General features: G+C 42.9%; 1 protein-coding gene across 1 annotated transcript in view; it reads left to right on the top strand.

The window, feature by feature from the left end:
• Positions 1-21,476, top strand: part of LOC129337545 (probable acyl-CoA dehydrogenase 6) — a 61,990-nt gene that overhangs the window by 37,531 nt on the left and 2,983 nt on the right. Inside the window, exons 4-8 of the mRNA XM_054991331.1 lie at positions 2,020-2,126; positions 5,945-6,112; positions 10,900-11,073; positions 14,700-14,861; positions 14,976-15,126. Coding sequence (XP_054847306.1) covers positions 2,020-2,126; positions 5,945-6,112; positions 10,900-11,073; positions 14,700-14,861; positions 14,976-15,126 — 762 coding nt within the window. The remainder of the gene's footprint in view (positions 1-2,019; positions 2,127-5,944; positions 6,113-10,899; positions 11,074-14,699; positions 14,862-14,975; positions 15,127-21,476) is intronic.

The raw sequence follows: 21,476 nt of genomic DNA, 5'->3' as shown, positions 1-21,476 counted from the left end.
CCAGTCTGAGTTGACAATACTGACCTTAATGGACCAATGGTCTGATTTAATATATGGCAGCTTCATGTGTTCACTAGGCAAGCTTCCTTGGGCGGATGCAGTCTGACATTCCTTCCTGTACATAAGTCAGTGGACACAATAGAAATAATATGAATAGATCCTGCAGGAGTATTTGATACAGGAGGAAGCAAAGAATAAACCTGCTTCTTTCCATGTCTTTACAGTCGTATTTTATTTGGCTAAGAATTTTGCAACCAGATATGAGCAGGGGGCACTTTCACTGTCCCTTTTAAAAAGCGTTTGATCATCTGTTTCTTCTTTGCAGCCCAGAATATCTCTATTCAATTTCTCAGAAGCAGCTGATGAAGGGGAGACGGTTATATTACGGTCATCATGTCTTTTATACTACAAAGTCTTCAGCATAAATAGGGCATTCTCCAGATGACTCTTCCTGTTTAAAGCCTTTAGGAGCAATCCAGGATTAATAGTTTGTGTGCTGCAATCTTATGATTACTTGAGCATACATTAGCAAATGAGAGAGTACAAAGGCTATGTGAGTAATTTGTTTGTACCAATGAGGTTATAAGCTCTAGTATGAGTAGTTTCTAAGAACTGATCTCCAGACTCTTAGTTTAGAACAGGGGTTGCCGTCCTTTTCTTTAAAGAGAGCTACTTCTGAGTAATGAAAAATACCCTGACCTACTCCCCACTGCTACCCTGGCATGTTACCAAGTTTTGTTCTGTCCTGGAAACAGCACCAGAAATAAAGCAGCAGCATGAAAAATCTCTTAAACAATGCAATAGGTTACAGCAACACACAGTAGTATAATCTGCAATCCTTATTCCTTTTCCAAAGCATCTCTCTGAACCATTTTGAAACAGCACAGTCCTACCAGCATAAAAAAGCTCTCCTGAATAATTCAGTTTAGCATAGTTTGCGGAAAGCCAGGAGAATGGGATTAAATAAAAAACTCTGCCTTCTTGCCCTACAAAACTGCATATTTGCCCCACAAAAGCCTAGAAAAGATGTTTTGTGATCTTTACCTGTGACTTGTAGGACATGTACAAGCTACTCTTCAGCAGATGCCTAGCTACTTTTAGACCCCATGTTTTAGAATATATTTTGGAGAAGTCCCTCCCTAATTCTCCCCTCTCCCTAATTCTTGGGCAAAAGTGGAACCTTTGGGTCTGAAATAGACAGTCAAACATAAGAGACTTAGAACAGACCTGTATAACTTATAGCACATCAAGCTTAATATAGCTCACCAACCCAGTAGACTGGCTCATTATGGGCTTAATAAAACTATTTTTGCTTTCTGTCTGGGACTGCAAAACCAGCAGATTTTCTGTTTGCAGGTCACAGTCCATGGGCTGTATTTGGCTTGGAAACAATTGCAAAGCAGCCCTTGACTGCATTCAGATATCCATTCCCAGTTTATTCAAGAAATGTAAAAAAAAAGCCTGAAATCCTCAGGATCACAACCCCCCCCCCCATCTTTCCTCATGCATAGTTTCAGAAGTCTTCAGTATAAGCAGTTTGTTGTGATGTTCAAACATGGGGGTATGTTAATGGATTGGAATTTGTTTCTTGACAACAAACTGTGATTCCAGCTACAGTGTGCGGACAAGAAAAAAAACCCATTTCTTGAAGCACCCAGGTTCAGACATTGCAAGAAATTGTGGTCAGTCTGAAAACTTCCTAAACCAAGAATGCACAAACCCAAGAATAAACTGTGCTTGAGCTCTGAATATAGCCCTTGACTGATGTTTTTTAGAATCCAACTGTAAATGTGTCCGTGATTTCTTTTGTTTCTCTTCAATTTGAAGTAGTAGTTTTATATATTACTTTTACTGTATGTTTCTTCTGCATTTGTATTTAGAAAAGACCTATGCAAACAAAACCATCACCATCCTGCCATCCTTTTCTGTATGAGAAGCGGTCCTATCAAACAACTCTTGTTCATATATCTTTTTTTTAAAAACTTAGCAGATAAAATATCTGAATATTTTACATTGCAGATTTGGATCTGATGAGCTGAAACAACAGTTTCTTGCCCCAACTATTGCAGGAGATGTGGTGGCTTGTTTAGGGGTCAGTGAGCCTGAGGCAGGCTCAGATGTTGCTGGTAAGTGACTGGACAGTGCTCAGGATGTCTAAAATATATACCTTAATCATGGTGGACAACCTACAGAATTGCCTGCAGTTCCATTTATTTTAGTACCGAACTGAAGAGGAGTTCTGTGCAGGCCCCAGTTAAAGGAATGGAAGTTGAGTTTGCTAGCCAGAATGCCATTAGTAAATTCTCCCTAGTCCTACTACTGCCATTGTTTTTTTTTTTTTTTGAAAAAATTTTTATTGGGTTAGAATCCGTTATTTTTACATTACATTCAATTTTCCCCAAATTTTTCATTTCTAACCCCCTCCCTTTCCCCCCCTTTTGTTGACTTCCAACAGCTTTCCCACCCTTTGTCCCTTTTCCCTTGCTTCTATTAAATTCCTCTGTCTAAAACAGATATACATTCTCCATTATATTAAGCAGTACATCCTTAACTACTTTTCTTGTTATACACCCAAACTGTAAATCTTTGTTTCCATCTTGGATAAACAATTTATCCCATTTTCCAGTTTTAAATATTTCTATATATCATACACCTATATATCATAAACCATAAAAATCTTACATTTAAATCAAACAATTTGACTTGTTCTCTATATATTACTCATTCTATCTTTTTATGGTAATTCTATATAGCTCATCACATAGTCAATCAATTTGACTCTTCTGTACATTCAGTTTGGTGCATATAAATCTTATCAAAGAAAGAAAATATTGTTGGTTACTCAATCCTCGTATTTAAACCTTATCATTAATTATTTTCTATCAATATCCTATCTGTTAACCTATATATATCTATATATATATCAATCTGTTAATCTAACTGCTTATAAATTCACATTTATCTCTTCCTCCCCCGGTAAAGTCACCCCTCTCTTTTATACTTTTATTATACTTCAGTAGTTCTCAAACTGCCACAGTTTTCCTCCCACCTCCCATTTCTTCTCCAGATATTGTTTCAGCTTCTCCCAGTCTGTGTTAAACTGCCCTGAGTCCAGATTTCTCAGTTTTCTTGTCATCTTGTCCATTTCTGCCATGTACAGCAATTTGTAGATCCAATCTTCAATAGTTGGCACTTCTTGTACTTTCCATTTTTGCGCATACAAAAGTCTAGCTGCTGCTGTCATATAAAATATCAACGTCCTATGATGGGCTGGAATTCCCTCCATTCCCAAGTTTAGTAGCAGGAGTTCTGGGTTCTTATTTATTTGAAACTGTAAAATTTCACTCATTTCTCTTATTATTTCCCCCCAGTACTGCCTAGCTACCTCACACGACCACCACATGTGATAGAGGGAGCCCTCATGTTTCTTACATTTCCAGCATTTATTAGAAGTATTCAAGTTCCCTAGCGCAATCTTCTTTGGTGTCATGTACCAACGATAAATCATTTTGTAAATGTTCTCTTTAATATTAGTACATGTCGTTATCTTCATTGTAGTTTTCCACAAGTATTCCCATGCCTCCATTGTTATTTCTTTATTGAAATTTATAGCCCATTTCACCATCTGTGTTTTAACTATCTCGTCCTCAGTATACCATTTCAACAGTACTTGGTATACCTTGGATATTCTTTTCTTGTCTTCTTTAAGAAGGGTCTGCTCTAGTTCCGAGTTCTCTGTTCGTATGCCCCCCTTTGCAGAGTCCGAATTGTATAAGTCTCTAATCTGTCTATACTGGAACCAATCATAGTTAGGTGATAGTTCCTCTTGCGTCTTTATTCTAAGTTTAGATACTTCAGTTTTAGTTATTTCTTTGTACGTTAAACATTGTTGTTCATTATCAACAGCTCTCGGATCTATCACCTCGTATGGAACCACCCACAAGGGGGTTCCTTCTTGTAGGTAAATTCTATACTTCTTCCAGATTGTATATAAACTTCTCCTTACAAAATGGTGCAGGAACATCGAGTTGACCTTTACTTTGTCATGCCATAGGTATGCGTGCCATCCGAAATTTTTTTTATATCCCTCTAGGGCTAATAGTTTCTTGTTCTTTAATGTCATCCACTCTTTCAACCAAACTAGGCAGATTGCATCATGATAAAGTCTCAGGTTGGGCAGTTGCATTCCGCCTCTTTCCTTTGCATCTTGTAAACTACTACTGCCATTGTTAAATTCCCTCTGTGAAAAAGAAAGTCAGGGCTCCAGAAAAATGATTCCGCACACCTCGGATAATGCACTTTAGCAATAATTTTGAAGTGGATTTTTTGTTTCACACACGAAAAATTCAGTTCCAAATTATCTCTAAAGAGGATTGGAAGTGCATTATCCAATGTGTGCGGAATCAACACAGCTCAACACTCCAATCAGAACGGCACTCTTTTCTGATGAGATCGATGAAAGGTTAGGATCCTGCTGCATAGGTGCAAAAGCCCCACCTCAGGCAGCCAAATTCTAGGCATGCCTGGGAGTTTGGGTACTCTGTGACCATTCAGCCCTGTGACACCTACATACTGTGCTTTAATCCTTTGAAGCAGTTGCCCACCTGTTGTTGGAGAAGCAGGGCTACAGGCTCCCAGCTCTTGCAGCTGTTCTCACCAGTTATAGCAGTAGCTTTTATGGAGACACTAGGCCAAGGGGTATCCAGAGCTCAGCAATGCTTAGGGTTTGCCTCGACAATTTAGATGGAAAGGGGTAATATGAGGACAGTTCAGCAGGTTGTGGGTCACAGCCAGAACTTGCAGGGTTTGGACATACCGTATGCTATCATTATATAGCAATATGCGCGCACTTGCTATTACAATGCAAATAATATCAAATACTCAGTTCTGAAGATAGTCAGTTAGGTGAAAACAGCTCTGCGTGCCATAAGACATCGCTTCATTTCCTGCTTAAATCACAAACACCAGCTAACCATTTTTTAAATTTATAGATGTTAGACTTTTTCTTGTGTCACGTTTGTCTTTGAATCCTCCTGGCAATAGAGCAAATTTATGAACCTTTAATTGTTTTTGCAGTACTTCACTATGAACTGCAGTTAAGTAGGGTGATATCCTGACGTGAGTCTTTCTGGCAGAGTCTTCTAGGCACATTATTCGGAAAAGTCAACTAATGAAGAAGATAAAGCCATGTATTTTTAATTCCCCTGTGCTGATATAAGACCTAGAAGTCTAATGAAAAAGACTCTACGAAGTCCAAATGCACCAAAGCAACTGGGCACGGAAGAGACTGTGGGTATGAGTCACAAGCTCATGTGCTCAAGTGAGGACAGTCTGGCCATTTAACTTGCAGGTAAATTTCCTGGTGGGCCACTGCTCTAGAGGGCCACTGGTGGCCAGGAGCAAGCAGAGCCTAACCCCTGCCAGCACCTCCAGGGCCTCTTGGTTTAGACCCTTCATCAGCTGTGTTAATTGGTATCAGCTCATCAATTGTGTTTTCCTGCTGTCAGTTTCCAGGAGGAAGCAGTGGGTGAGCTAACGTCCATTGCTCGTGCCAGTGTGCTGAATGGCCCCTGCTGACCTGTAGCATGACAGGGGCTTCTAAGCTTGGCTTGCCACAGAACCATTTTCACTTCCAAATCTGTTCCTGTTGTCAAGACTCTCTGACATTACATCCATTGCATGATTGGTGAACTCCTGGCACATGTGGTTTAACATCTGAAAGGGATTTTTGCACTGCCCTTGCATGAAAGTAAGCAAGAATTGCTCATTATAACACTTTATTAGCCACACTTTATTGGAACACTTTATTAGAGAGCAGGGAAACCCCAAGTGCAAGAGTATGGCTTTTGCATCTCTTCCATACCACTGAAGGACCATCAGAATTTTCAGATTCCTATCCCGAGTCTGGAAGGAAGCACTTACCTGCCTCTTTACTTTTAAACAGGTATCAAGACCAAAGCTGTAAGGAAAGGGGATGATTATGTTGTAAACGGTGGGAAAATGTGGATTACTTCTGGTTGTCAAGCTGATTGGATGTGCCTGTTGGCAAACACGAGTGATGGACCACCCCACAGAAATAAATCTCTTCTGTGTCTGCCAATGAAGTTACCAGGTAACAAAGCAAGTGTTTTTCTGAATGATCTATTAAAACAACTCTGTAAACTAGCACATATTGCATATGGGGTATATTTCTACCCCATGTGTGTGGGGTATGTATGTATCTTGTGGCAGAAACATTCCCACAAAAACATTTGCAGTGGTAAATATCATTGTGTTTCACAGTACCAAAACATTTAGAGCTTGGATGGAAACACACTTTGATATGAGGCAGATCCACCTGTTCCCTTTTGTATATGGTTCCTTTACAAAACTATAATTCAAAACATTGTAACACATGACAAGAATTTCCTAATTCTTCAAATGACGATAGACTTATCTTGAAATTGATGTTCTCTTAAAGTACTCAAACAAATAGGCTTGGGAAATAAAAGAGATTGTAACAAAGGAAGGAAACTAAATATTTTAAAGACCACCGTCTTGATAAAAATATTTCCAGCAGATATCTCTTGTATCTGTTGGTTTGTATCCCAATGTGAGAACAGATGAATTAAGGTTCAGCCAAAGATAAATATGAATACTTGTAAAAACATCATTTGAAACAGCCAAATAAAACTGAACAATAGCATTATCAATCTAGGCTGTCTTAGTCTTGGAAGGAGTCCACCAAAGCTGTAGCCAGGTTGTTTCTTTTGAAATATACACTGTTACATCTTGTAAAGTGCATGATGTTGTTATCTTCATATATGACCTGGAATTCTAATGAAAATAACCATGATGTATCTTTCCAGAATACAGTTAAACAGGGTTGTTTTCAGAAGATCACCAATATATATATACGTATAAAATTGGGCAGGAACTGCACAAGTTGTTTAGGTTGTGAGTGGGAAGTGTAAAGCTTGCAGGCTGAATCTGACTTGCAAAGGTCCCCCCAGAAATATTTAACTAAAGATCTTCACAAAATTCTGTGCTGCAGTAATTCTCTACCAAATTTTATGATACAGAATTTGATGGGCATGATGCATCATACTGGATCTGTCTGTCTTCATTTCCCCAGCTATGAAATGATTATTTAATATATGTTTGTTCATATATTTATTCATGTATCTTTTGATGTGATGTCAGAGGGCAGAGAAGACTGTCGTTTGGGTATTCTGGGGAGAAGCAGTTGGTCTCAGAAGTTAGTGATTCATGTACTGCAGCTGCTTAAACTAAGTGTCTTTCAGCCTTAGTATTCCCCCAGGGTGGATAAGATTAAAACATTGAATCCAAAATTACAAATGATGAGATTCAGTTAAAAGCCAACATCGCATTCAGCCAAACCAGCTGTTTTACAGCTCTTACTTAAACCAGTAGGCAACGCGCAACTAGCAGGTGCTGTCCTCAAGATATCTCAAAGGCTTTGTGGAGTGAAAAGGTCTTCAGCTTGTTCTGGAAGGCCTAGAGGATGGCACCACTCACACTTCCTAATGGGGGCAGCAGCTAAAACTCTCTCCTGTGCGTTCTAACCAGTTTCATCCCAAATGAGTCTTGGTCCTGCAAAAGCACCCATGAGATAGGTATTGGAACTCAGGCAGGTTGATGTGGGTGGACACAATCCTTCAAGAACTCGGGACCCAAGTTGTTTAGAGCTGTAAAGGTCAATACCAGCAGTTTGAGCTCAGAGACAGATCTGTAACCAGTGCAGCTGGTATATCGCTGGCTTTGTATACTCACTCTGGAGAGTATCAGTCAGCAGAGGCTGCTTTGGTGCTTTGTATCAGTTGAAGTTTCCAAACAATCTTCAAGGGCAGTTACAGTAATTTAACCCACTCTATCCCACTCTACTGAAGCATGTATGACTGTGGCAAAGTCTGCTTTTTCCAGGAATGGCCACAGCAGTCTTACCAGCCTAAACTGGTAAAAGTTACATTGTGACAGTGACAATGAGACATCTGGAGGTATCAGGTATATACTTGGCCTTTTAGGAAGTGTAATCCCATTCCAAACTGGCTGAAAACCTGTTCTTTCTGACACAAATCAGTTATGTTTTTTGTCTGAATTAAAATTCAGTTTGTTCACAGGCACCCAGTCCTTCATTGTCTACGTAAAGATACCATAGTTGATGCTGTCAAGGGCTATGAACACATCTCTACTCCAAACACACTTATACACACATACAGTCTCAGGGGACAATATAGTGCTTTGGTGTAAATTCAGCCACACATATATGAAATATCACACTGAACAGGAAAGAAAAATGTGTATTGTAATACATATTCAGCTACATACTTTCACACAAAACCCAATCCCTCTTCTGACTGAGGTCAAAGAAACAGACTCCCTGTGTGCAGATAAATTATGATGGACAGAACCAGGCCAATTCAGTCATCCCTATGCGTAAGACCCCTTGTTCTTGGAACATCTTGCTCACAAGATAGTCACCATGTAGTGGGCCTATAAGGGTGTTTGGGCTGCGGGAGGGAAAGAGGGTGGTGGAATTCTTGGTGAGCCAGATGTAGCCTCTGAACCTTCTTTGCCTTTCTGCTGTCTGTGTTGCCTTAGACATGATGGAAAGTCCCCCAAGTCTTTTAAAATCGAGCATCCGCAGGCAAACTACCCTGGTAGATACTCAGTTTAAAATGTGCATTGATAGAAGTTTTACAGGCTTTTGTACATAGTTCTAGTGCAGTCTTTGTCTATTTGGTGTCCACAATCTACATGTTTTGCGATATATTTTCTGCCTGGGAAAAATGCAGTTCTTCCTCAGATTGTGAATCCATTGCTATTGCAGCGATTTTGGTAATGGATATGCCCTCCAAGACAGACTGGCAAAAGTATGTGGAGACAGAATGGTTAAGCCTACCCCCTCTGCCGCATCCTCAGCAACCCTCAACCTCATATATGTTTTTCTTTTTAGTGCTATTGAGAGCATAGGGGAATCAGTTTCAACTGGCAAAACTAGGCAAGGATGAACAGTAGGCCCCCATGCTTCTATTGCTTTTGCAAAATTTGCAAAACTGGAATTGTTCAGGAGGGCATTCTTGTAGATGGAATAGAGCTGTGGTATAATTGATCAGCATGAGAAGGCAACCTCTGTAAGGAATAATGTGTTCTTTTTCCTTACAGTTCTACAATCTCAGCCCTACTGCATTATGTTGTTTTGTCAAGTGTCTTTGCTGTTGGATTCAAATGTTATCATAGTTTATTATCTGCTTGCTGATTGATCTAATAGCATTGTTTTACCAGGAATCTATGTTTTTATTGTCCAGTTGTTATATTTTGTAATTGGCTCACTCATTAACTTAATAATTCTGTTAATATTTGTAATCCGCCTTGACTCCCAGTGAGAAAGGCAGACTGTAAATGTGGTTTGCCCTGATTTACAAGGTGGGCCCCATTGCTGCTGGATGGTGAGGTGTGGCAGAAGGCCTCTCTTTTGGCAGCACAATGGCTGCCAATGGTGTGGGTAGAGCTGAGGGTTCCCGTACTCTGCCAGGGTGCCCAATCCTGGCATACAGACAAGGGATGAGGTGGAGCCTGGCTGCGAGCGGCCTCACCACCATTCTCTGTGTGGCTGGTGGCAAAATGGTTACCCACACTCCCACCCCGTGTTTGCCAGCTCTAGCTGGGGTTGGTATCATAACGTTCTTGGCAGTTTGTGGCATTGGGCCAGATCTACTGGGGTGAGGTCACACCGGCTGGTTGGCTCACCTCCCCCCCTTTAAAGGATTTGGGGGGGAAGCCAGAGGACCAATGCAGGCTTCACCCTGCATCGCAGGGAAGCACCAGACCTGTGAAGGGTGCTACACCTCCTGCCATCCCTACTTTTGGTGCCCAGCTAGGGGGGCATGCCATTGTACAGCAGGCAGATGTCATGGATCTGTGCCCTGTGCTGCACTAATGCTCCAGTTTGGTGTAAAGACTCTAATCTGGTTTGATTCCTCGTTCCTCCACTTGAAGCCAGCTGGGTGACCTTGGATCAGTCACAGCTCTCTTGGAGCTCTCTCAGCCCCACCCACCTCACAAGGTGATTGTTGTGGGGATAATAAATGACATACTTTGCAAATGGGTCTGAGTGGGCATTAAGTTGTCCTGAAAGGTGGTATATAAATTGAATATTATTACAATGGCTGTGATCAATAAAGTTGTGGCCAGTTTTCTCCCGGAACACATGCGTCTTATTTGCCCACAGTACTAGTCTCAAGCATGCCACTACTGCAGGAAATTAAAATAAATGGATAAATAAGGCATCAGCGGGAGGAAGGGCAAAAGGTACTGGGAGAGATTACCAGGCAGTGTACTCTTGATGTCTGCCTGTCTTCACCCTTGAATATTGACTCATTGGAGTTAATAGTGATTGATTGCCATTAGAATCATATTCTTGAGTGAATATTTTTGAACTTTGCTATTCAAGTATTTGAATGAGAAGCTGAAAGGGTGAAAAAGTTTGAGTGTTTTTTTAAAAAAAATCTTTGTCTCTATTGCATTATTGTTTGTTAAGAAAAGTGTTTTTGTCATTCAGTAGTTACATGCAACCCTGACGGTTGCAACTTTTAAAAGTCAATTTTACATTGTGAGAAATAATTAATTTTTCAGGATTATGAGAAGCAAGACCTTTTGAAACTTAAAATTTAAATTTGCTAATTAACAACAACAGGGGCATTTTTATAGATTAAATGGAAATGTAAGGTTAACCTTACCCTGGGAATTTTAAGACATTAGCACACTTCCTTAAACTTAACCTATTATTATGCTAAATGTAGAAAGGAGTTCATTACAGTTATTTTTGAAGAAAATAGGCTTCCCGTTGAGACTAATCTTTGTTTCTGGTAACTTTCTTGATGAATATTTAATTCTTAGGTGTTCATGTTGCTAAGAAAATAGACAAGATTGGCATGAGGTCATCAGACACAGCCCAGATATTTTTTGAAGACGTCAGAGTTCCCAGTGGATACCTCATTGGGGAAGAAGGAATGGGTTTTACGTACCAGATGTTGCAATTCCAAGAGGAGCGTCTGTGGGCTGCCGCCAACAGTAAGCCTTTACTTGCATCTTTGGCAGTGATACAAGCCTGCCTCTTACATAACTACTTGCAAAGTTGATTTGGATATAGAATACAGCCATATAATCGTGATAGCAATTTTAAGAACCAGTTGCTTGCTGAATACAAACCACTTGTCTGTGTATACAACCCATGTTTTTTTCCCTTGTGTGTTTCTGAGGTCGTGTGTGTAAAAAACACACCACTGAATAATCAACACGTGGAAATCACAGATGGAACAAAAACAATCACAGTATTAACTGAGCAGAGCAGAGCATAGATTTTCCAGTAGGGTATCTGAACTTGCCAGTAATAAAAAATAGCTGTATACTTTGCACATAAAATGGTATCATTTTCTCTCACTTAATCTTAGCCTGTTTTGGTTTCAACACTAATGTGTGTGTGTTATGTGCCATCGTTTCCGACCTATGGCGACCCTATGAATGAAAGTCCTCCAAAACGTTCTATCTCTAACAGACCCACACAGATCCTGCAAGCTGGAGGACGTGGCTTCTTTTACTGAGTCAAGCCATCTCGTTTGAGATCTTTCTCTTTTCCTACTGCCTTCCACTTTTCCTAACATTATTGACTTTTCCAGAGAATCTTGTCTTCTCATGATGTGACCAAAGTACGATAGCTTTAGTCTTGTCATTTTAGCTTCTAAGGAGAATTCCAGCTTGATTTGATCTAGTACCCACTTATTTGTCTTTTTGGCTGTCCATGGTATCTGCAAAACTCTCCTCTAGCACCGCATTTCAAATGAATCATTTTTTTCCCTGTCATATTCTTATAATTAGAATGCTAAAACAGTACTTGGTTTCTGCCTTTGCTGTGCTCGTTTAAGCTTAAAGCACAACTATTTCTCTACTGACTAAAAAGGGAAAGGGGCAAAACCAAGGAATTGTTCCATTTACTAGAATAGCTGTTTGCCCTTTAAAAATCTAGTAGAGGGGTCCTTGAGAAGGTAAAGTAAAAATTATGAAGTGGGCTATAGAGTAGCATGGAAAAAGGCAGAGGATACTTTCCAATGAGCACCTAGAAGAAATATTTTTAGCAATTGATTTGCTGTGTGGAAATAGCAGGGAGTGGGAAATGACAGAGGTCAACTCTTCACACAATCCTCCTAGAAAGCAAAAGGACAGCAAAATCCATTTGTTTTAAATATTGTGTTGAAAATCCATTTGTGACATAAAAATAATATCTCAGCAAAAGACCTTTTCCAACTGTTTAGGGACTAATGGAGTGCTAAAGAATAATAGTGAAAGTTAACCAGAATTGTTTAAGTCCCTAAAGTAATGTTTGCAGTGTCATGACGACTAGGAGTTTGATAATTCATGGGAAAGTCTGGAGTAATAATAGTAATGCTGTATTTGACCATGAGTTAGAGTCCCACAAGATTTTACTTCCCACATCTTTCTTTCTACATGGCAGTGCTTGAATTATACAGCAGGGCCGGGGTGTGTGTGTATGTGCCTGGTCCTCTTGCCTCTAGTGATGGTCACCCTTAGCTATTGTTTTGGAAGGCTCCAGAGAGGCATGATTTGGCCCCTGCCTCTATTCACGAGTCTTCCTGTGACACCACTCCCTGGATCTTTCCACCACGTGTTTCTTTGACTGTGTACCTGGTGGAGGAGGGCAGTGTAGTCTCCAGCTCTGCACTGCTTCGTTTATCCATATCCACCCATGTTATGATCCAAGGCAGGATCTCTCTTTAGCCAGCTTCCTGCTGCTCAGAGTTTGGGCAGATATTTTTTTCTGTCAATCTTGCCATTTCCACAAGAGTCCTAGCTGCTTCAGACTTGACTGTAAACACTGGCTGAGTTAGTTTTCCAGTCAAATGGAAAATGCCTCCTCCCTTTAACTTTCCCTTATATTCCTTGTCGGGAGCCAAAAGAATCCTGGCCAGTGCTAAAGTGAGCAGTGCACATTCTCAAATTTCAGCAGACAAGAGGTCCTATTCAAATGGACACCAGGATCTACGCAGAGGATTGGATCCTGGCTGTGTAAGCTAGAAGCGCTGCTAGTTCTGGAGGGCCAGAACTTCTGCCATAGAAAAAAATGCTTCAGCATGATGGAGGGTGGCTGGCTGCTCCTCATCTTCCTTCTACTGACCTCATTGAAGGCCATTGGAAGCAAGAAGTATAAGGCATATTAAACTAATACTACCCCAAACCAAAGCCTATTATATCAGCAAATATGACTGGTGATACCAGTATGTGGTAATGATATTATGCCAGAATTTCAAGCAAAAACATTAGCACTGTGTTGGGTTTTAAATCCTTTCCTAATTCACATAAACAACATAGTCTCCTGTCCTCTCATAGGCTAATGAATTTACTGTGGTAGAAGCTGTCATGAGCAGAACTTCCTTCATTTGGTCAACTCTTCATGCCTCTGACAAACTGGGCTCTAGCTCAAGAGAGCCAGTTTGGTGCAGTGGTTAAGAGCGCAGGACTCTAATCTGGAGAGCCAGGTGTGATTCCCCACTCCTCCGCTTGAAGCCAGCTGGGTGACTTTGGGCTAGTCACGGCTCTCTGGCGCTCTCTCAGCCCCACTCACCTCACAGGGTGTTTGTTGTGGAGATAATAATGACATTCTTTGTAAACTGCTCTGAGTGGGCATTAAGTTGTCCTGAAGGGCACTATATAAATCGAATATTATTATTATAAGGAAAACTTCTACCACAATAAATTCATCAGCTGTTCAGGTGCTACAAGATTCTGTTTTGGCAAACATGACTGTGCGTTGGGAATCTACATTCAGTGAATTCCTACTTCCATCATTAGGATAATCACTTAGAAAGGTCTTTCAGTCCATGTCTGCCATTTTAACATAATGGAGTCTTACACTGTGTATAGTTCTTAATTATACTCAGAGCCAGACAGCATACAAAAAGAGTGATAATTCCTGGTGAAGACTTATAAAGAATAGAAGAAAAAGATGGCCAGAAAAGAAATTTGTGCACGTTCTTCATTTCTAAAAAACGTGTTTTCTTAGTGTGTGACAGAGAAATATATTTATTGAAGCACTGTAAATGCCAAAGCAAGAAAATGGAGAAATTCATATCTGTTCACATGATCTGACAGTGGGCTAGAATTTGAATTACGCTTATGTGCCTAAAGAGGTGGCATACATCTGCCTGTTTGTCACTTAATAGAACTACAAAAGGAACTAATTTTGCTGCTCAACACATCCTACTAGTTACTTTTCAGTGGAGTCGTTCACACATCTGCTGACAATCAAGTGTTGAGTAGAAATCAAGGGGTTTACCAGCATGTATGAATCATGCCTAGGGAATCAGCTATCACATGATCATTAACCACAGATCCTTGGTCTAGTTTTTCAGGACTCATAGCTATTTTAATGTTGCCACTCTGGACCAGTTTTCAGAAGATTTGTAGCAGTTTATGTATGTGTTGAAAAATCACAACTTGAGCGCACACTGAAGCAACACATATTCAAGCACATCTTACATACCCCAATCCATTCTGGCCTGCCTTTAAGACTGAATGTATAACCCTTTTAACCCTTTTGTGAGTTATACAAAAACAGAAATATTGTTAACGTTTTTAAAAAGGTCTGAAATAAACTCATCTCTATTTCTCCCTTATTCCTATAGTTCTGGCACCACTTGAAAATGTGATACAGGAAACCATTGATTATACTCGCCAGCGTAAGACGTTCAACCAGCCAATACTTTCTAACCAAACAGTGCACTTTCGTCTGGCTGAATTAGCCACTGAGTTGGAGCTCCTTCGTTCCTTGGTGTACCAAGCTGTTGGTCAGTGTACTAGTTTTTTTTCCCCCAGATGCTGGTTGATTGTAAAAATATATACTTATTAGAACTGACTATCTTGATCAGCAACTTAACATATGACTTGTACTTTTATTATAGTTCTTTATGTACAAGGCAATGATGTGACCAGATTGGCATCCATGGCTAAACTAAAGGCAGGACGTCTCGCTCGGGAACTAACAGACAGTTGTCTTCAGTTCTGGGGAGGAATGGGATTCACTAATGAGGTGTTAGTGAGCAGATTGTACAGGTGAGCGAATGCTTAGTGACCAAGTACAGACAAGACATCCTCCCTGCATGCAATTTATCATACATATATATACACAAACTGAAATAAGATTTCAAGGTTTACTGAAAGGTGTTGAAATAGAACAAACCTTTTCTACGGTCCAAAGTTGTACTGCTAGCTCCACATGTGTAACAGGGTTCTTAATGTTTATTTTTTCTAATAGTCCCTATTATAATATGACACTTGGCAAGAACGGCCCCTTGGATACTCACCGTGAAGGGTCCTTCTCCTCTGAGGTAAGGAGGACATCCTGGGTGTTTCCCACCGTCCAATCGGGGAGGCAGGAAAGTTGATCTTTCTTCCTCTTCCTGTGGATGTATGTGGGAACACCCCCTTTGCCTTCAGTTCCGGAGGTCTCCCCACAGCAGTCCATACAGCAAATAACTCTACTAACTTTAATACTGAAACGATAAGAACTTGTAAGTAAAGAACAGTGTCAACTGTTACTAACTATGAACCCTGTCATCACTTTACATTACTAGACAAGGTAGAGAAACAGACAAACTGTAGCCGTTAATTAATTAGTGCAGAGGTAGAAGAGAGTGAGAATGATCATATTAGTAAACACTCAGACAGAGGACGAAGAGCTCGGGAGGGCAGGATGTCCTCCTTACCTCAGAGGAGAAGGACCCTTCACGGTGAGTATCCAAGGGGCCGTTCTCCCTCTGAGTCGGAGGACATCCTGGGTGCTCCCAGAGCAGTCCCTTCATGATTCAGGTGGGAGATGATCTTCGTCCTCTACGACGTGTTGCAGAACTCTTCTACCAAATGCTGCGTCCGCCGACGAGTATGTATGTAATTGGTAATGTTTGTCGAACGTTGACACTGAGGACCACGTAGCCGCTTTGCAGACCTCTTCTATGGAGGCATTCCTCCTGAAGGCCGCGTTCGTAGCTGCGCTCCTAGTAGAATGCGCCGTGATGCCAGCTGGAACTTCCAACCTGAGAGCCTTGTATGCCTCGCTGATGCAGGTCTTGATACTATAGGCAATGGAAGAAGAAGACATCCTCTGTCCTAACTTAGGAGTGGAAATATTGACGAACAGCGACTGTGTTTGGCGGAATGCTTCTGTCCTGATAATATATGCCTTGAGCGCCCTGCGCACGTCAAGGGTGTGCCAGTCTCGTTCTCTGGGATGCTTAGGGTCCGGACAGAACGATGGAAGGACAATCTCCTGTGCTCGATGAAAAGTCGAATAGGCTTTGGGGAGGAAGGAAGGATCCATCCGGAGCACCACCTTCTCTTTGTGAAAAATGCATAGATCTGACCTGATGGACAGTGCGCTCAGTTCAGATATCCGACGTGCTGATGTAATCGCGACTAAGAATATTGTCTTTAATTTTAGCCATCTGAGAGAGATGTCACGCAAGGGCTCAAAAGGAGATTTAGTGAGAGCCTTGAGCACAATATGTAGCCTCCAGGTCGGGAAGCGATGCACTACCGAGGGTTTCAATAGGGAGGCTCCCCGCAGAAACCTTTTAATATGAGGATGTGTAGACAATGAAGATGTTCCTATTCTAGGAATTATTGAGCCGATAGCCGCCATTTGCTTCTTCAAGGTAGGAGGTTTTAGGCCTCTGTCCAACCCCTCTTGTAGGAAACCCAGGATGTCTCGAATTGTTGGGGACATTGGGTCTATTTTCTTACGTTTGCTCCAGCGAACAAAGGCTTTCCACGTTGAATTGTAGATCCTATTCGTAGATCTTTTCCTTGAAGCTAGCATGGTGTCCACGACCTTTGTCGGATAACCTACTTGAAGTAGCGATCTCCGCTCAATCTCCAGCCGGTCAAAGACCACCACTCCGGGTGAGGATGCCAGAACGGTCCCTGAAGAAGTAGATCCGGGCGTATTGGCAGGCGGAATGGGGGATGGGTCGACAGCGATAGCAGAGTCGAGAACCAAGGCCTTCTGGGCCAGTATGGGGTTACGAGAATCAGTGTTGCTGCCTGGTCCTGGATTCGTCTCAGTAGTCTGGGCAGCACTGGAAGCGGAGGGAAGGCGTACAGCAGGCCTCTGGGCCACAGCGATGTCATGGCGTCCGTGCCCTCTGCTGCTGGGTGGAAGTATCTGGTGAAGAACCTCCGTACTTGGTGATTCCGTGGAGAGGCGAACAGATCCACCGTTGGAGTGCCGAAGTGTTCTGTGAGGAGGTTGAAGGTCTCCCTGTTGAGAGACCATTCCCCTGGGTGAAGAGACTCCCGGCTCAGCCAGTCTGCTTCCACATTGAGTACTCCCTTGATGTGTTCTGCTTGTAGCTAAAGAAGGTTGTCCTCCGCCCAGCTGATGATCTTGTGTGCCTCCTTCTGAAGACGTGATGACCTGGACCCTCCTTGCCTGTTGATATAGGCTTTCGCCGCTACATTGTCCGTGCGGATGAGAACGTGGTGTGAGTCTAGTTGATCCTGGAACTGAATGAGAGCTAGATAGATCGCTCTCAGTTCCAGCACATTGATCGGTAACTTTTGTTCGATCGGAGACCATCGACCCTGTCCGATTCGTCTGTCCATCGATGCTCCCCAACCCGAGAGGCTCGCATCCGTGAACACCTGGATGGGCTGTGGAGTCAGGAATCCCTTGCCTTGTCGGAGGTTGGAGTCGATGGTCCACCAACGAAGGCTGCTTTTGACTGATAGAGGAACGTATTCTGATAGATCTCTTTTGAGCAATGTGGTGCTGATAAGGTCGTAGAAGAGCTTGAAGAGATCGAGTGTGAAAACGTCCCCAGAAAATAGCTTCTGAATTGGCTACGAGGAGGCCCAGCAATTTTGTCAGTTCCATGATGCAGGACTTGCGTTGTTTGATGATGACGGCTGTCCTCTGTTTGGTCTTCTTGATCTTTTCCTCTGGAAGGAAGAAGGAACATAATCGCGTGTTGACTAACAGTCCCAGGTGTTCCAGGACTTGCGATGGTTGCAATGAGCATTTGGTTCTGTTGATCAGGAAGCCATGCTGCTCCAGCACCTGTATTACTAAGTCTGTGTCCTCGATCGACGCTTCCTGAGAACTTGACCGTATCAAAATGTCGTCGAGGTATGGATGTAGGTGCAGACCCATCTCCCGTAGTTTGACAACCGGGACGACCAACAGTTTCGTGAATACCCTTGGAGCAGTGGCAAGGCCGAAAGGCATGGCGCAAAACTGGAAGTGCTTGCCGTTGACACAGAATCTTAGAAAACGTCGATGAGGAGGGGCCACTGGCACGTGGAGATAGGCTTCCGTCAGGTCCACTGATGTCAAGTACTCTCCCTGGCGCAGGGCCTCCGCGATGGAGCGCAGGGTCTCCATCCTGAAGTGTCTCAGTTTTATGAAGCGGTTGACAAACTTCAGATCCAGGATGGATCTCCAGTCCCCGTTCCTTTTGGGCACGGTGAAGAAGATGGAGTACACTCCTATGCCCTTCTCATGCTGAGGACCGGTTCCACGGCTCTGATATCCAACAGATGACGCACGGCCTTGATTGTAATAGCATTTCTGGTTGGGTCTTTCTTGAGTGGGGATGATAGAAAACGCTCCGGTGGGAGAGAGAAGAATTCTATTGAGTAGCCAAACGATACTACTTCCATGGCCCAGGCGTCCGCCTGGGAATCCGCCCAGCTCTGACGAAACAGAAGTAGTCTCCCTCCTACCGGGGCTTCCCTCGAGTCAGGGCTTCTGACCCTTGTCCTCTGCGTCAGGCCTGAAGCCACGGGCTCCCATGGACTTGTGAGGTCTGGACGAGAAGTTACCTCTTCGTGACTGTGATCTCGGGAAAGACCAGTTTCTCTTGTTCTCCTGTCGCTGTCTGGGCAAGGTGTGGTTTGTCCTGAAGGGCTGGAAGCGAAATGTGCGTCTTTCGTTCCCTCTAAGCGATCGAGGTAGAGCTTTCTTCTTGTCTTTCGTCTCCACTAGTATCTTGTCCAGTTGTTCACCAAACATCTTTCTACCTTGGAACGGGTAAGATGACAATATGACTTTAGATTGAATGTCTGCTTGCCAGGCTCTAAGCCACAACATGCGTCTGGTGACCGTAGTAGATGACATGGCCCTGGCACAGAAGGACATCGCGTCTAGTGTGGTGTCGGCCGTGAAGGTACTTGCTTTCAGCATCCTATTTGCCCCTTCCAAGAGACGTTTGTTGTTGTCGGGCAATAACTCTATAAGACGTCTGGCCCAGACCACCGAGGCACGGGAGACCGTCGATGCGATGGCTGAAGCTTTAATTGCCATAGCGAGGGCTTCATGCGTTCTCTTCAGGGCTATGTCTCCCTTTTTGTCCAGACTGTCCTTAATAGCCCCTTGGCCGTCCTCAGACAGAAGCCCATGGGATTGCAGGGCTATCACTGGCGCATCCACGGCGGGAACTGGCAAGAGCTCAGTGGCAAATTTGGGAAGAGAATATAACTTTTTAACATTATTAGAGAAATGCTTGCAAGAGGCTGGAGTGGCCCACTCAGCCATCAATTGTTTTTCATAGTATTCAGGAAAGGGAAAAACCTTAGATTTCTCTTCTGATCTAGGGAAAAACTCTTTATTCCCCTTAGGTCTGGACTTAGGGTCCCCAGTAGATGACTCTTCCTCCCCCTTCGATGTTTCCTGAAGCTCAAGAGCGGAAAGGGTTTTAGCTAAAAGATATTGATAATCATCAGCCTGGAACAGTCTGTTAGAGTGTTCATGGCTAGAGGATTCTTCCTCCTGATCTTCCTCAGAGAGGAAGTCCCCACCATCTAAATCTTCACTGGGGGAGGGAGCCTCTGCCAGTCTCTACCAACCCCCCTGGGGTAAGCATTGGATTTTCTTGCTGCCTTGGTGGGCCAAGGCATGGCAGAACTCTCCTGGGCATCCCGATGTCCCTTAGGGCAGGAAGGTTGAGAGGGTTGAAGTTGCTTAGACTTATGAAGAGCCAGGATCTCCTCCCTCATGGTCTGTCGCAGAAAACCCATCACTTCTGGGGGCATAGTAAGGTAAGCAGCACTAACTTGATTCTCCTGAACGTTTGGATCCTGATTAAGTCCCATTTCTCCCGCCGGGAGGTTGGGAAGCGCATCATTTGGCCTTGGCGGGAAAACGCTAGCCGCGCTGTTGTTTGCCGCCAAAACGAAGCTCCCTCCGTTGCTGCAGCTAAAGGCCTCCTGATTCAGACTTCTCGAGCTCTGGGGCTCCCTCTGCTGGAGACGAGGCCTTTTCTTAGAGGGCTGATCTTCTCCCAAAGGAATCTTCTCGCCGGGGAGCCGCTCAGCCTCGCAAGGAGAGCCGGCGCCGGCTGAGCACATCCCCGCCATCGGTAAGACAGCTCCTGGGGGATGGCTCGCCCTCTCCAAAAAACTCTCTTCGGAATCCGATGAGGCCGCCGAGGCCATTCTCAGTCTTCAATCTTCTCCTTGACACGTTCCAAACAGGAAGGTATAGGAGAAGAAGGCAGTGGAAGATAGGAAATTAAGGTGAAAGAAAGAGGAAGAAAGAGGAAGAAATAGGAAGGGAAGATTATAGCAGATAGATTTAATTAGGAAGGCAGTGAAGAGCTAGCCTAAGGTGAACTGCTCTCCCCTGAGGCAGGAAAGGAACTGAAGGCAAAGGGGGTGTTCCCACATACATCCACAGGAAGAGGAAGAAAGATCAACTTTCCTGCCTCCCCGATTGGACGGTGGGAAACACCCAGGATGTCCTCCGACTCAGAGGGAGAATCCAAGTACCAACAAGGACAACCATTTTTTGTCTTTGTTCTGCCAGGATCACAACAGAGATTGAGAACTCCTAGTAAGGCATATTGGCAAATTCATACTGTTTCTTGAGGGTAGGCAGATGTTTTTGCCATCCAGCAGAGAAGAGGCCATTCTTCCTCAAATCAAATCACAGCTTTGGCTTCAATTCTGTTAAGAATTTATTATTTTTATTTACTTGATTTAAAACATTTCTATGTTGTCTTTCCACCCAATAGGATCCCCAAAGCAGTGAACAGTAAAACATTTCAACATTAAAACAATATTTATACAATAATTTGATAACAACATATAAACATACAACACTAAAGCCAGAGAGGAGGGCCAGTAACAATTATTGGGAGTATGCCAGACAAAACAAGGCCTTGAGTACCATTAAGAACACTCAAAGGAAATGCCAGCAAAAAGCATCTCTAAAACATCCCCTACTGCTGTAGCATAGTGGTTGGACTGCAAATCAGCATTCTTCTGGTTTGAATCCCACTACTGCCTTGAGGTCAGTAGGTGGTTTTGAGTAAGCCATTCCTCTCAGCCATAGCTCCCAGCTGTATTGTGGGGATAGTAATTACACTGATCTTGTCCAGTGCTCTGAGTGGGTCACTAATCTGTCTAGA

Source organism: Eublepharis macularius, chromosome 11 (genome assembly GCF_028583425.1).
Source record: "Eublepharis macularius isolate TG4126 chromosome 11, MPM_Emac_v1.0, whole genome shotgun sequence".
Lineage (NCBI taxonomy): Eukaryota > Metazoa > Chordata > Lepidosauria > Squamata > Eublepharidae > Eublepharis > Eublepharis macularius.
This window is presented reverse-complemented; position numbering and strand designations above follow the sequence as displayed.